Source organism: Carassius gibelio, chromosome B4 (assembly GCF_023724105.1).
Source record: "Carassius gibelio isolate Cgi1373 ecotype wild population from Czech Republic chromosome B4, carGib1.2-hapl.c, whole genome shotgun sequence".
In the NCBI taxonomy this organism is placed as follows: domain Eukaryota; kingdom Metazoa; phylum Chordata; class Actinopteri; order Cypriniformes; family Cyprinidae; genus Carassius; species Carassius gibelio.
This window is the reverse complement of record NC_068399.1, coordinates 9,935,722-9,952,860: the sequence shown is the minus strand read 5'-3', so window position 1 is coordinate 9,952,860 and position 17,139 is coordinate 9,935,722. Positions and strand designations below refer to the sequence as shown.

General features: G+C 36.1%; 1 protein-coding gene across 1 annotated transcript in view; it reads right to left on the bottom strand.

The window, feature by feature from the left end:
* The window catches only part of LOC127956388 (copine-8), a 112,393-nt gene that overhangs the window by 70,545 nt on the left and 24,709 nt on the right, over positions 1 to 17,139 (bottom strand). The window contains exon 2 of the mRNA XM_052554238.1: positions 3,705 to 3,745. Coding sequence (XP_052410198.1) covers positions 3,705 to 3,745 — 41 coding nt within the window. The remainder of the gene's footprint in view (positions 1 to 3,704; positions 3,746 to 17,139) is intronic.

Below are 17,139 nucleotides of genomic sequence, written 5' to 3'. Positions count from 1 at the left end.
TAATTAAGACATAACTGGCCATTTTTGAGAGGATACTCGCAAAGACGAGTTTGTGTATGAGTTTCAAGAGCAAGAATAGACCAAACTCAATTCGGTGTTCAAGGACGCATGTATTTGTATTTGTGAGACGCATGTATTTTTCATGTATTTTTGTGTTTGTATGTTTAAACTGGTAAGGTGTATTTGTTCGTTCAGGCATGGGATGAAGCGAAGAAGGGCTAGGTTCGGTGGTTTCACGGCTCTCCGTGTACGCAACAAACTCGGCGCGCAAACTCTCAGTTTCATTTTTCTGTGTCTTGTGTTTAAATTGGCAAGACTTAAAACATGTGCAATTGATAAGCTTTCGTGATGATGCACAAGGTCGTCTTCTTATGTTGGTCTCGGGCAGTCGGTAGAAATTGCCAGGGGGTACCCCTCAGCCGTGGGCCCCTATAATCGTCACCAAATTTCTCCCCACTAGTGATGGCCCTGGACAAATATAACGTAGTGCGGTGCGCTGTCGGTAGATGTACAGTCAGACAAAACAATGTGCACAGTTATCAAAGGCGTGAGTGTGCATACACATTTTTCTATGTGGATAAATTTTAACACTAAGAGACTGGGCCAACAGTACTCAACATAATTAAGATGGATGCTCAGCACAAGTGCCTGCTTGCATGAATGCAAGGACCCTGTCAGCGGCCCTGGGAAGAGCCGACATCTGTTTAGATGAGCTGATCAAGAACAGGACCAGTAAACAAATGGCAATAATATGAAAATAAAAAGACACTTACAAAAACTCAGGCATAGCTACTGCAATGCATGAAAGCAAAACTGGACAAAGAATCTGAAAGAAAAGAAAAAAGCAGGCAAGAAATAAAGGGAAGCAGGACAGTAAAGACAAGAACAAGCAACAGAAGTACAGAAATCAATACAGATCATGACAATAATAGCAGAGTGATGAGCTGTTCATTGTTCCCTTTTCCTGTTCACTACTGTCGCACACACGTGGCATAAAATAAAACCTCAAAGACTTTCAGTGCGTATTGTTCTTGAAAACAGTTCTTTCAGTGACTCAGTCTGCCTCCTGTTTGTGAATAAACGCACCTGATCAATAAATGTAAAGTGTTTTCAAAGACTGAGTGTCAGAATTGAATGAATATACTGTAGTAATAAAGTACAATAAAGTCTGTATGAATTCAGAAAACGAGTCAATAAAGACTAAACAAGTCAATAAAGAAATTAGTAAAAAAAAGTGAGTAAATGATAAATATGTTTGTGAATGATTGAGAAAGAGTAAATAATTGAGGTAATGAACGAAAGCACATCATGTGTGAATGGATGAGAAAGTAAATGACTAAAACATGAATGAGTGAATGAATGTGTGAATAAGTAAGACAAATAAGTAAATAAACGAATGTGAGTGATTTGGTCAATGTTGAGCAAGTGAATTAATCGAAGAGTGACTGAAGGGATGAATGAAAGAATACAAACAAGTGAGTGAGTGGGACTATAAACAAATGGATGAATGAATAAGTGATGTCAATGAAGAGTCAATGATTAAGTGATTCATTGGGCCCTATAATACAATCGGCGAAAGGCGACGCAAGGAGATCAACTCAAACCTGGTCTAAAGTCAATGGCACAATATTTTTTTGTTATTTAAAGAGCGCCTTGGTAGAAAATGCACCTCTGGGCGGGTCCACAGTGAATAGGTACAACCCATTCCAAAAATGCGCCCCGGCGCACAGACTGTTTTTCCGTCATTAAAACAGCAAAAGTGGATTTGGACACGCCCTGAATGCAAGGTTCAGTAATGATTAAATGAACAAGAAAGGAAATGAGTGAGTGTATAAGCTAGTGATAGATAAAGAGTGAGTGAATGAAAATGAAGAAATTATAAAGTGTTAGTAAAAGAATAAGTGATGTCAACGAGAAGTGGTTAAGTAAAGGCGGGGATACACGGTGCGATTTTTGGCTGTCGTACGAGTTCGCATGTGATCTTTTTCAATCGTGTGGAAATCGTGTATGCTCGTATGGCAAATCCACTTCATTTTCAGCATTTATTTGCACATTTTCTCTGTTAACAATGGCTCTGTGTAGTAACAGCTGCTCTATGTGAAATCACGCACCTGATGGAATTTACCGCTGATTAGAGAACCGGCTTTACTGACGAGATGCGCATTAACGATCGGCCGATCGTTATAGGAGCAGCCCTACTTTTGATTAAATAAAAGCAAAATTTGCTTTAAGTTGTCTGCTGTTTGTACTTATTGCTTTCCTTAAGTAGGGGGGGAAATCGGAAAAAAATCGGAAATCGAATTAAAAAAAATAAAATCGGAGATTTTTTTTGGCCATATCGCCAAAAAACAAACTTGTAGCCAATCAACAGTAAGAGGCGTGTCTACTCATGATTTGGTGGAGAGAGCGCTTAGTGCACAGGATGAAAATGAGCCAAGCTGAGCGACGAGAGAAAGATAGAGATGGCGAATAAAAATCAAAAGAGGAAAATGTCTGCGGATCAAAATAAGGCTTACAAAATGGCAAGAAGTAGGACGCGTGTAAATTTCAGATCAGCTTTTTAACGCTGGAGAGAACTCAAGGAGCGGGAAGGCCTGCGATCGGATGCCATGGTTGCTTTGTTTCTTCTCAATAGGTGAGTAACATTGGTTTTGCTTTTGCACAGAATTAATATACACTGCCTTTTGCTTGAATATGCTCTATGTCATTTTCACTTGTTTGTTCATCTGCAATAGTATTGTCGGTCCCTTCAGCTACCTATATGATAATGACACATTCATATCCACACCCTATAAGCTCGGAGCATCTAAACCTCTGTTTCAAGTGTCGGCTCCCAAAGTGTGTCCGAAAAGTAAGATAATATACAGCAGATTCCATCATAATCATTGTCTGGGAGAGACCCTTTTGAGGTAGAGCCGTGTTTGTTTTAGTGATCTGAAATATCAACATTGGCTACCAGAAAATCTGGATTCTGAGGGTGCAAAAAAAATCTAAATACTGAGAAAGTCACCTTTGAAGTTGTCCAAATGAATTCTTAGCAATGCATATTACTAATCAAAAATTACGTTTTGATATATTTACGGCAGTAAATGTACAAAATATCTTCATGGAAAATGATCTTTACTTAATATCCTAATAATATGTATTTTGGCATAAAAGGAAAATCAATAATTTTGCCCATACAATGTTTTTTTTTTTTTTTTGGCTATTGCTAAAATTTACCCCAACGACTAAAGACTGGTTTTATGGTCCAGGATCACATATAATCTCTCAGGTGGATCTACTTGCCTATATTTTGAATTTAAATTACTCTGATATCTGAGGCCAAATGTGTGACATTTATATTTTCTTCTCAAAAAGACTTTGTGGAGTTAGAGGCAAATATTACGATAAGCAGGCCGCCCACAGTGTGTCTATATCTGAGGCCCGTGCCACATTCAAAGCTGAAGCTCGGAGGCTTTACTTCACACAATCAGCGCGAGAAATCGCAAACAGAAAGCAATGAGTCATGTGATTGTGTAAGCTTTCAGACAGTGAAGAATGTCCCCTCTTAACAAGGCTGAAAGCAGCTGATCGTACGGTCATATACGTGGTCATAGTAAACTATGGCATGAGAATATTTTGAATATTTTTCAGGGTTTGATAAGCATATTTCATGGTACAGTATGCATTTGAGCAACAAGGCAGAAGAAAGATATTCTTACTTGGATCTGATTTGGAAAATGTGTCTCTGTCAAGAAGGTTTCTGTAAAAAAGAAAGAAACATAAAGAGTTATAAGTATGCATACATTTTTTTTTTTCATAATGCCAAGATCCTTCGTGTTCATGTAATTAATGTTAGCCAACATCTTACAGATAAAATATGTAAATATCCATTAAAACTAAAAGATTATGAAATTTTGGTCAGATGAAGAAAGCTAGTAATAATGACATCCAGAAATGACATTTTTCGACTTCAAAATACTGCTTTACTGAGCATATGCTGAATAAGTGTCATCACAATAGCTTGTTCATGATTAAAGAAATAATAGAATAAATTAGAGCACTACAATTGCCCTTCTGTTACAGTTGACCCCAGTCTCGTCTCCAGAGTTACGTTAATAGCTAATAGAAGATGTGGCATGACCTTCGCAAACTAATTATGACAAACTAATGAAAATTGACAGCCACTGAAAATCTAGTTAACAAGAGAATGAACCACCAAAATATTGTTCTCAATAAAACGACCACAACTGACCAGAGAAGAGTGAAGTAGCATATGCAGAGATTAGCAAATAATATAAAGGTCATTTACCTATAATAGTCGTAAAGGTACAGTATACTGTTTAATTCAAGGGCAAGATTTACTAAACAGGACAAAGAAGCGTGAGAGCGCAATTCCAAAACAGCGCCGATGGACGTGGAAATTTATGTGGGTGATTTATTGACAACGTGCAAATTAAAGAACATGCATGCAACTTCTCATTTACATATTGACGAACGCAATATACCAAGCACAGCTAAGATTAGTGTAGTCACAAACTACCAAAACTGATGCTCATCAGGTACGGGTGATCTACTCATGACACAGGCGCAAAATAGTTTAAGACATGCTTTTTTTGGGCGTTAAATAATGGCGCACATACCAGTAATCTAATGAGTGCAAACGTTAGTAATTTGTGTTGCGTGATTCATTTTAATATGCTTCTCTCATTCATTTTTGCATGTGAAAGGGAAACATACAAATGCATATAAGGTCAGGCCCAAAAATAACTGTTCACACCTTTTCAGTGATAATTCGTCACTGTGCGTCCTTAGTAAATCCTCACAGTACTATTTTAATGCTAAAAGACGCTTTGCGCTAAATCTGTAAATCTGGCCCTATGTATCAGTGAGGGGATAGAAATGAGGTTTGAAAATGTTTTGGTGCACAGAACTTGCATCATAAACAGACAGGGAAGTATAAACAGTCCAGAATATAGATGCATTAAGGTAGACGGTCAAGGTAAACTTGGCAGGCGCAGCAGGGGAAATATGGAGTTCCGCATCTGGGCTTTAGTAACTGTGCATTAGTGCAGGTTTTGAGGTAAATGATTGTGTCAGTGTTGGGTTCTGAAAGTCTGCCCTGTCCTCTCTGATAAAATCTTGAGTTTAGGGCAGAGGTTTTCCATTCCAAGAGAATGAAGAGATTGTGCTGAGGGACTAGAAATAAAGTCTTTCTGATCAAGAGCGTATACACAGCCATTCCATTATGAGGACATTCTTAGTATATCCCTTGAGAACCAGGACAAATCCCTGTAAATTGTCAGGGGCTTCCATTTAGTGTCTCATGTACTTCTACTCTCTCACCTGTTGTCTAAATTATATACTTAACTATACTATGGAACCAAATGCAAAATAAAGAAAAAAATAATAATACAAAATAAAATAAAAATAAATAAAATGTAATTAAATTTTAAATTAAAAAATAAGCATCACATACTATCCATAATATCACATGCAGACATATTATTTCTTGTATTTTGTATGCATGGTCAGCAAATTTTCTCTGTGAATTAAATACAGGCATCTGTAGACTCGTCTACATTAGACAAAATGTGTATAAAGCCAGAGCATAATGTATCCCATAATACAAAGCGCCCAACTTGACCTTCTGTTTCCATGTTTCAAATGAGTCAGAAGTGATTTGTAAAATCTTTTTCTTGTTTCATCTGACTGAATTGCCAAGACACTTGTAACTAGATTAAAACATTAACTAACTTTATATTTCTGAGATGATAACCTGAGACCACGTTTTAAATTAAACATGATGTGGTCATGTGACAACAACACAGCATACCGCTGTCGGAAACAATTATCATCTCATATTACATGAAATATGTTAGGCAATATGAAGTATGCTAGCAGTCCATTTATCAGGTAGAATTGTTAAATTAATTAAAAGTTGTGAAATATTACAACAACAAAAAATTATTATCGTTAATCTTAATCACAATTGACTGAAGTTCATGTGAATTCATTCACTTAAACGAGCGGGAACCTTGAAGATCATTCACCTCTTTATAATTTCTGAAATGTGTAATTATTGTGTTGTTGAGCCTTGGAGTCAAAAAGATTAAAAACTACCCACTTCCTCCACCAAGAGAAGATTTTTTATACACATTACATCGAGTTTAACAGATCATTTTCTGACTGAAGTGCTCATGTGAGTGCTTTAACAAAATCTTGCTAGGCTCCACACTTTTCCTGCTCATTTTTACATGTCAGAATAAACAGATACATCGAAGTGAAAATAACCCAGAATGCTCCTGTTAATCTGTGATTCCGGGCAGCTGCACACATGGGGTAACATCACGTTGGGTTTCCAGAGCTTGCAGGGTCCAGCGCGCTCGATAAGGGCTTCCACCTGACATGCTAATAAAATTGACACATGCTTCAAGGAGTTTTCAGTGGAAAGGACGATGAATGCATAAAAAAAACAGCTCTTTCTCTCAGCTGTAATTTCCAGTGTGTGGGTGAATGTTCCTGGCAAGCTGACGGAGGGGAAAGACCTCAAGGACAAGACGGCGAGAGAGAGACAGACGGGCAAAGAGAACGAGAAGATAAGACAGGGAGACTGAATAATGAGAGGGAATTTACTAATAATGTATTCGTTAACAGCTCTGTTCATTTGCTCACACTGTCAATAAATGCAATGAAAGTATTTATTTAAATATTAAGCACCATACTTATTCTGGCTTGTTTTGTTTTTTTAAATATAGGCTATAAAAGAAAAAGTGACCATACTAAACTGTATTACATTTTAAATGATTAAAAACTATTTTCTCACACAGGGGTAAAACCTAATGGCTTGAAAGATAGTAAAGATTGGTAAAGATTTATAATTACAATTAATTTATAAAATACAACTAATAATTAGTAATTTGGGGGCTGTACTGGGATCCTTCACTAAAGTCTTTTAATATCCTCTAATGTTTCTTGATCTAAATATATATTGATACAGAGTACTGATACCGATATTTTTGTTGAATTTGTAATTTTTTTTAATATTGGGTACAGAAACCAAAAGAGTATGCATAATGCTAGCTGGTTGACTTCATTTATTAAATAGATACAGCCAAACCAATATTTATTCAGACACCTTCAACCTTTTTCACATTATGACAGTATATTCTCTAAAAATAAATTCAAGGGATGCACTGAAACCACTTTTTCCAGTACTCGCCCAATACCGATACTTTTATTTTTGGTACTTGCCGATACCGAGTACCGATACTGATATTTTTATTTGCATTTGTAATTTAAAAAAAAAATATTGGGTACAGAAACCAAAAGAGCATGTATAATGTTAGCTGGTTATATGACAAGAACTCATAGTTAAACTGTGTCAGAACAAATTAATATTGATAATTTTAGATATTTTTGATAGAAAGTAATGTAATGGATTACGATCAACCAAAAATTATTCAGACAGCTGTTGGTATGACAGTATTTACACAACTATCACTACTTAGTCGGGCAACCCTTAGCCTTTATGACTGTCTTTAGGCTCCTGGGCATGCTTGTCATCCAGCTTCATGCAAACCTGAACTTCAATTTTCTCCCCAGACTTGGTCTGAATAATCTTTGGTCCAAAATTTGTATCAGTTTTATTGGTGGTCCACTGTTTGAAGAGTTTTTGGGTATAATTTGACACAGTTTGATAATTTTGACTTAATTTTGCTATCCTCATTTACATAAATGAACTATAGTGTCTTGCACCCACTAGTAAAAAAATATATATAAAAATGAATATCTGGTCTCTGAATAATTTTTTGGTTTAACTGTATATACTTTGGCTATTTTCACACTTAATTATGCCTCTTAAAATATATTTTACAAGTTTTTGTAACTTTCTTTGTTATTTTTTTTGCTCTATGGTTCATCATCTGTAATTTAATAGCATTAAAAGCTGATCCATTGCAGCGACTTAGTACTGTAGTGATGCGCTTTGCTGTAATGATGCAGGGAAACACTCGTTATAAATCTCCTGTGATATTTTTTACAAATATAACTTTTGGTTTTTGTTTTTTTTATCTGAAACGTGCTGCGATTTATATTCCAAAGCCACTCATAGAATGCAGAAACACTCAAGCAAGCAAAACATGCACAATGCGTGCATGTCTTTGTACTGTTGCAGGACGAGAGTGACAGTAGTAATGTACTGCCGAGCACATTACACACAGGCTGTTATATTCGCTTTCGCCAGAAAGTCATGTATGCCTACGGTAGAAAATAAATGATGTTTATAGTGAATGCCCCTATAAATTGTATTTTTTTTTTTTTACGGTTTAGTTTTAATCCAAATGTGTGTGCTAAGTGAGTGAACATCGAAGATCACACAACAGAAGTGCGCAAGCGTGCTCTCTCTCTCTACCGTTAAGTAACTTGTGCATTGTTTTACTTGTTTTTGACATATGGTGATGAAATATGTATTCAATTGACAAGCTCAGCGTCCTTCTTCAGTTTGCGCACGTCAGCTATACAGGCGTTAATACTGAATGTTTAACATTATATTCATTGCACAGATATCCTACGTACACCTTAATCTCTAATAACTCCATTCTACTGTCTATTGTTCTGATGTCTGCGTTTCTTTGTCTGAATATGGCACTTATCACATGCTGTGTGGTATGGCGTTTGGTATGGGGGGCATTTTTATGAGTACCAGCACGAGAACAGGAGCTCAGTATCAGGCTAGTATTGGTGCACCCCTTAAGTTTTCTTAAGCATCACCAAATAAACTGCCGATAGATTGAGCAACACTGCTAAAGGTTTCTAACCCCGAAGTTCATGGGTGGCATCAAAAGTGCAGCGGGAACTCCAGTCAGAGTGTAAATAACAGGGCAAGAGGGAGTAGGAGGATAATAGAGCTCTCTGTGCAACCGTCATCTATTTCATCTGCTGACAGTATACAGACAGATGCAGCCCCTCGGAGCTAGATTGAGGGGTGCCAGAGTGAGAGACATCAAATCTGGAAGTGAAAGCGCGGGTGAGATGTTGCTTGTCACATGTTAGGAATCCCTGTGTAAAAGGCACTGAGGAAAACGTGACATTCCCGGCAGTTCACACCCACCCACTCTCCTTCTCCCTCTCCCAGACAGCATCCGGGCTGCCTCCCTAAATAATTGGCAAGTGCTCAGACTGGGCAGTCTGTATGTTTTCAACACAATCAGAGGTACAAGCCATTACTGTATTTCATAACAGTCAGAAATAAACACATCATTCTCAACAAGCCTTCATTTTCCAGACCAATGACCAATAACAACTATAATATCATTAATAGACTTCAATATCAGCTCAAATATGTATCTTTAAATTATAAACTGTGCATTACCAGAAAACGCATATATAATGGAAATTATTGATTTCATTATATTTTTATTACACATTAGAGGTTGACCAATGTATCGGTTTTGCCGATTAATCGGCACCGATAGTTGATTGCCTGAAAAACCCATGGCGATAGTTTTCTGGGTTGCATTTATTGGCGGAGAAGCTGAGAAGGGTCTGCTTTCGTTATACAATGTGAAAGCCGACTCTAGAAGTGGAAATCACTGACAGAACGTGTAGTTCACGTGTAGTTCCGCACAGAGCGGAAAACTTCAAATGCAGATTTAAATGCAGCCGACAGATTTAAATCCTGCCACGCCACAGAGCACCATTCGCATTCTTGAAGTAAATTTATGTTCCGTTTGGTGATTAATTAAACTAAAGTTTTAAACTGCCACTTGAATTAAATGAGATGCATCCAGTGTGTGAGATACCTGTGATAAAAGTTTCTTCTGTTAACATTAGTTAAACTAAGAACTAACGTTAATTATCAATATAATCATTAATATTAATATTTTTATTCATTTACAAAATATGGCACAGTATTTTTTTTAATAGTAAAGCATTATTTTGGTTTTTACTCAGTATCCATTAAAAAAAAAAAAAAAATGTTGGTTTATTAATTGGTATTGGCCAGTGTGGTATTGGCCAACATAGCTTTCAGTATGGGTAAAATCCACTGGGAAAAGCTAAATATGCTTTAGAAAGATGTTTTTCATTTTCAGCTTAGTTTCAGACACTTTGCTTTGGCATATGTTGTTGTAAATAATGTAGTGGATTTAGCATTGGTCAGCTGGGACGGCCATCACGCTTTAATCACCGCCGCGGCCAAGCAGCAATCAGACGCGCTGAGAGGAGCGAGGGAATCGGTTCGTCAGAGGCGCAGCTGTTTTAATACCCAGGGAGAAGCATGGGCTTTTAATTAAAGAACAGTCACAGTACAGTGGACCTGTTATGCTTTCCCGCCATGTCATTTTACGGGGGGAGGAAGGGGAGGGATGCGACAGAGGAACTAAGGAAGTGTGACAGATGCTTATATGATTACTCAAAGGTGGTGCGATAAAATGGGAGCAGAGACAGGCAAGGGAGGGAGGATGTGTAAATATGATACCAGTTTTTTAAGAAATAGCTTTTCTAAAGACATGAACACAGAGGTAACAGCTCAGAAAGGAAGCCTCAGGCCTTGACGTGGGAATATAGTTTGGGATTAACTGTAAATAGCAGCTAAAATAATGAACACCTGCAGAAAAGAACAACACTGGCTGCTGATATTCCTGTTGAAAGAACCTGGACTGGTTTGATAAGTAAAGAGAGGTTTTGGGCATTTGTCTACCTTAACCCCAAAGTATACATAATGTCAAGGCATTCGTGAGGGACTACGTACAGTGTGCATGATACAAATTCTGACTCCAGAACAGTACTTGATTATCATGTAGGCCACCGATTTGAATGCACATGCACACTGAATTTGTTTTGCACTAATCAGCACAAGTTTACTTGTGTAAAGCTATGTGCTGGTGTGTGCATACAAAAACTAAGTATACTTTGGGCTTTAAGCCAGTTTAAACTCAGTTGCCCAGTACATTTGTTGTGTTTTGACCAGGATGAATTATTTGATTAACCAGCTTCACATTATTGTCCTGTAATGATTATTTTTTAGTATTATAATACAAACATGTTGCATCAATCATCAATATCGCCCAAATCAAACAAATAAACAAACAAACAAATACATTTATAAACACGCACACAAACACAAACAAACAAATACATAAATAACAAATACATTAATTTAAAAAATAAATAAATAATAAAATAATAATAATAAAAATGTCTTTTTAAAATAATAATAATTTTTTTTGCATTACACATTTAAAACTATATACAGAGTATATACAGAGTATATACAGTATTGTTCAAAATAATAGCAGTACAATGTGACTAACCAGAATAATCAAGGTTTTTCGTATATTTTTTTATTGCTACGTGGCAAACAAGTTACCAGTAGGTTCAGTAGATTCTTAGAAAACAAATGAGACCCAGCATTCATGATATGCATGCTCTTAAGGCTGTGCAATTGGGCAATTAGTTGAATTAGTTGAAAGGGGTGTGTTCAAAAAAATAGCAGTGTGGCATTCAATCACTGAGGTCATCAATTTTGTGAAGAAACCGGTGTGAATCAGGTGGCCCCTATTTAAGGATGAAGCCAACACTTGTTGAACATGCATTTGAAAGCTGAGGAAAATGGGTCGTTCAAGACATTGTTCAGAAGAACAGCGTACTTTGATTAAAAAGTTGATTAGAGAGGGGAAAACCTATAAAGAGGTGCAAAAAATGATAGGCTGTTCAGCTAAAATGATCTCCAATGCCTTAAAATGGAGAGCAAAACCAGAGAGACGTGGAAGAAAACGGAAGACAACCATCAAAATGGATAGAAGAATAACCAGAATGGCAAAGGCTCAGCCAATGATCACCTCCAGGATGATCAAAGACAGTCTGGAGTCACCTGTAAGTACTGTGACAGTTAGAAGACGTCTGTGTGAAGCTAATCTATTTTCAAGAATCCCCCGCAAAGTCCCTCTGTTAAAAAAAAGGCATGTGCAGAAGAGGTTACAATTTGCCAAAGAACACATCAACTGGCCTAAAGAGAAATGGAGGAACATTTTGTGGACTGATGAGAGTAAAATTGTTCTTTTTGGGTCCAAGGGCCACAGGCAGTTTGTGAGACGACCCCCAAACTCTGAATTCAAGCCACAGTACACAGTGAAGACAGTGAAGCATGGAGGTGCAAGCATCATGATATGGGCATGTTTCTCCTACTATGGTGTTGGGCCTATTTATCGCATACCAGGGATCATGGATCAGTTTGCATATGTTAAAATACTTGAAGAGGTCATGTTGCCCTATGCTGAAGAGGACATGCCCTTGAAATGGTTGTTTCAACAAGACAATGACCCAAAACACACTAGTAAACGGGCAAAGTCTTGGTTCCAAACCAACAAAATTAATGTTATGGAGTGGCCAGCCCAATCTCCAGACCTTAATCCAATTGAAAACTTGTGGGGTGATATCAAAAAGGCTGTTTCTGAAGCAAAACCAAGAAATGTGAATGAATTGTGGAATGTTGTTAAAGAATCATGGAGTGGAATAACAGCTGAGAGGTGCCACAAGTTGGTTGACTCCATGCCACACAGATGTCAAGCAGTTTTAAAAAACTGTGGTCATACAACTAAATATTAGTTTAGAGATTCACAGGATTGCTAAATCCCAGAAAAAAAAAATGTTTGTACAAAATAGTTTTGAGTTTGTACAGTCAAAGGTAGACACTGCTATTTTTTTGAACACACCCCTTTCAACTAATTGCCCAATTGCACAGCCTTAAGAGCGTGCATATCATGAATGCTGGGTCTTGTTTGTTTTCTGACAATCTACTGAACCTACTGGTAACTTGTTTGCCACGTAGCAATAAAAAATATACTAAAAACCTTGATTATTCTGGTTAGTCACATTGTACTGCTATTATTTTGAACAATACTGTATATATATATATATATATATATATATATATATTACTGTACACATACTGACTCATTTTAATAAAATTTCAAATAAAGTAAGCATAACATCTTAATTATCTTTAACCAATTTAACTGATTTTAAATAATTAACAATACATCTGAATTCCCTGATGCCTAGGTCTGATCTGGAAATGTTTCAACATATCTGTTGGTTCTAGAACAACATTCCGATACGGTTATGCCGGTATCAAATTTTCCTGTTGCGATTAATTGCTCATGCTCAACGTTATTATCACGGTATTGCAATTCAGTTTTTAAAAAGTGCTCATAATACAGTATAACAGGTTAAAAAACTGTTTTTCTTATAACAAAAATAACTGAACATTTAAATACAATAAAGCAATACAGAAAATTGTATAAAGTTAAAAGTTTTGCACCGATTAAAGTGAAAAAGAACTATAAAGACCTATAGGTATCACTTTAAAATAAGATATCTTTAGTTCACCATTAACATTCACAATGAGCAATAGCCACATTTGCTACAGAAGTCATTAATCTTTGTCAAAAAATAAAAGTTTTAGTTCATGTTAGCTCATTAAATAATACAGTTGCAACTTTAGATTTTATCAACGTGTTATTAAATATTGGAATACCTAAGATGAGTGAATGTTCAGAAGAATTTGTCATTGGCAGTTTATGTTAACTAATGAATTAACTAATGTTAAAAATGAAGCCCTGATGTAAAGTGTAAATTAACAATAAAAAAAATCAAAACACTTTCAAACAATTTCTATGTCACGTTGTAGTCCAGATTAAAATAGCCTATTAAGACTTAATACTTAAGTATTTGGCACTGTGATGAACATCATAGCAAATACACAAATCTGATTGGTTATTTAAAATGATTAAATTATTTTTAGAAAGTAGGGAGTTAGACAACTTTTTTATGCTCGGACCAGTTTTGTATCACGCTTTTATCTTGTGACGAGTTGTTTTTGCCACTTTACTAAACGCCTCTTCCAGCAACTTTGCTGAACTTTATTTCCAACACCATACCATTACCCCGGCCTTCACATGGCACTAACAATCTCCTACTACTATAAAAAGTCATTCTTTGAATTTCAAGTCATTAAAATCAGTTCACATAAACTTTTCTTTCTGCTGCGGCTGTCTGTCATCCTCCATTCAGCAATCAAACTTGTGTGTTGCGTTCGGTTATAACAATTTTCATTTTTGTCATAAATTTTTGTAATAGATTATGATTACATATTTTTTCATTTGTTATTTTTCACTAAAGTGATGTTATCTATATGTAGAAGATTGTGTTTAACACACAAAAGAGTGATGATCAGGTCAACACAGAGAAATATAGAAATTCTTCATTGATAAAAAAAACTGTGCTGGTATCGGACTGGATCGGTATTGGCAGATACTCAGAATTTTAATTAACGGATCGGTTCTGATAAAAGGGTATCGCTGCATCTCTACTTCAAATGGTTCTTTAAGCAATGCCATAGAAAAAACATTTTTGGTTCCACAAAGTACCATTTAGTCAAAGTTTCTTTAAAGAACCATCTCTTTCCAAAGTTTTTAGAATCTGAAAAACCTTTTTGTTTTGCCACAAATAACCTTTTGTGAAACAGAAAGGTTCTTCAGATGTTAAAGGTCCTTTATGGAACCATTTAGACAAAAAGGTTATTCTATGGCATGGTGAAGTGCCTTTATTTTTAAGAGTGTACTTAGCAACTTTCATTTAATTTAAGCAGTTCAGGAATAGCCTTCAAAAGATTACAGTAACATTTGGAAAATATATTTTATTAAATGGTTGTGGGGATGCCAGTAATTTACTGTTTTCCTACAGGAAATGTGTATTTAATTTAAATGCATTTGTAGTTTCATGTAATTTTTATTTCATGCAATCTTGGAGCAATGTGTCTGTTTGTAGAATGTATTTATTTATTCATTCATTCTTAATAACCATAATGCAATAAAGTTGTTATTGTTTTCTCCATATTTTACTTTTTTGTGCCTTGGACTAAGAATTCTTTCACTTTAAAGAGCACCGGAGGAATAATTTTACACCCAAACATTATTTGCTTGCTTTGATAAGAACTGAGATAATGGTTTAATTGTAAAGAACGTGCATTTTAATGCTTGTTTCTTTGTGACTTTTTTACTCACAAATTATTGACAATGTCTGCAGCAGCATGTCACCTTTTGTAAATCAACATGTTTATCATTTTGAAGGTTACAGTTAAACTGCATTATACACTAGTCTATCAAAAGACATTAATAGCAACAGAATCTGCCTAAATTTCACAGTTATCACTTTTACAAGTTCTGGAGAACTTGAAAAAAAAACACAACGTGTCTAATTGCCCATGCAGAGTCTGACTTACCAGTTACACATATCTATTATCAATAAAATGAATATTATTTGATGACAGTTAAAAAAAAAATGTTATAGTTTATTTTAAGGTGTCCTTGTTACAGTGTAATTATACTGTACTGAGTCAAATTAATTAACTACATGTGCTTACTATATGGTTAAGGGATAGGATTAAGGTTTAGTTTAGGGTTACTTGCATGTAACTGTGCATACTGTATTGTTATTCTAATAGTAAGTACATGTAAAGTGTAATAAGTACACCTTAAAATGCCAAAATATAGTCTGCATTCTATAAAAAAAATATTCTCCACAACTGTTAAGAATCCTAAACTAGGATTTGTTAATATTGTAGTTTAATTTATTTAGCTGCTATTCTGAAGGTTTATAAAACTTGAAAATGTATAGCTCTACACTAAAAACATCATGACCTACTTTTAAACTAAGACATTTTCGTAAAATAATTACATAAATTTAACTCTCACATTCTAAGTAGCGTGAATAATGCATTGTTTCAAAACCAATTTTTATGCGCACATGACAGAATCAAGGCTAGTCTGAGGTTCAAACCAAGAGGCTGGAAATTGAAGGAAAGACTTTCAGGAAACAAATGAATAACAAAAACAGTTGACTGATTACTGTAGATGGCATCATTTAAAGGCTGTTCAGAAAAAAAAAATTAAGGGATGACAAAATAAGAGAGACAGACAGATCCAGAGCTTGACAGGTCTGCCATGTGTGGCTGCGTTCAGCACAGTCACAATTCAGTCTGGGACCCCGGTGAGGCTGGAGGCAGTTACCCTGACAACTAACCGCCAATAATGATGTCTGCGGCTTTGATTGACACCTGCTCGATCTCTCTTAATAACATGTATAGAGATCTCAAACATGGATATATGGAGATCTCACTTTGCCTTTTCAGCCCCCTATTTTCCGATCAGATATCTTTCATCATTTTAACAAGCAGAGCGAACAGGCGCTTCTGTCGTCAGCTCCAGGCTGAGAAATAAATTGGATCTTTGTGAGAAGAGAGTAGCTAGATGACTCCTACAGAACAGTTAGTCATACAGCGACTAATTACATGAAAAAGCCTTAACCAATTTAGCATGGGATTTTCTGTTCTTCAGGTGTCGGCTACTGCAGCCAAAAGTAACCCTGCATGATGAACAGAAGAGAGGACTATGTGAGAGAGCGGAGAGGAGAGAGAACAAGATTACAGGAAAAGAGAAGAGAAAAATCTCCTGAGAGGAGAGGAGAAATAACTAGAGGAGAGGAATGGAGAGGAGAGATAACTAGATTAGAGGAGTGGAAAGGAGAGAAGAGATAACTAGAGGAGAGGAGAAATAACTACATTAGAGGAGATGAGAGGAGAAATATCTAGATTAGAGGAGGAGAGGAGAAATAATGAGAGGAGAGGAGAGAAGAGGAGAAATAACTAGATTAGAGGAGGAGAGAAGAAATAACTAGATTAGAAGAGATGAGAGGAGAAATAATGAGAGAAGAGGAGAGGAGATGAGAGGAGAAATATCTAGAGGAGAGAAGAGGAGAAATAACTACATTAGAGGAGATGAGAGGAGAAATAACTAGATTAGAAGAGGAGAGGAGAAATAGCTAGATTAGAGGAGGAGAGGAGAAAGAGCTAGATTAGAGGAGATGAGAGGAGAAATAATGAGAGGAGAGGAGAAATAACTAGATTAGAGACGAGGAAAGGAGAGGAGAAATAACTAGATTAGAAGAGATGAGAGGAGAAATAATTAGATTAGAAGAGGAGAGGAGAAAGAGCTATATTAGAGGAGATGAGAGGAGAAATAATGAGAGGAGAGGAGAGAAGAGGAGAAATAACTAGATTAGAGGAGGAGAGGAGAAATAACTAGATTAGAGGAG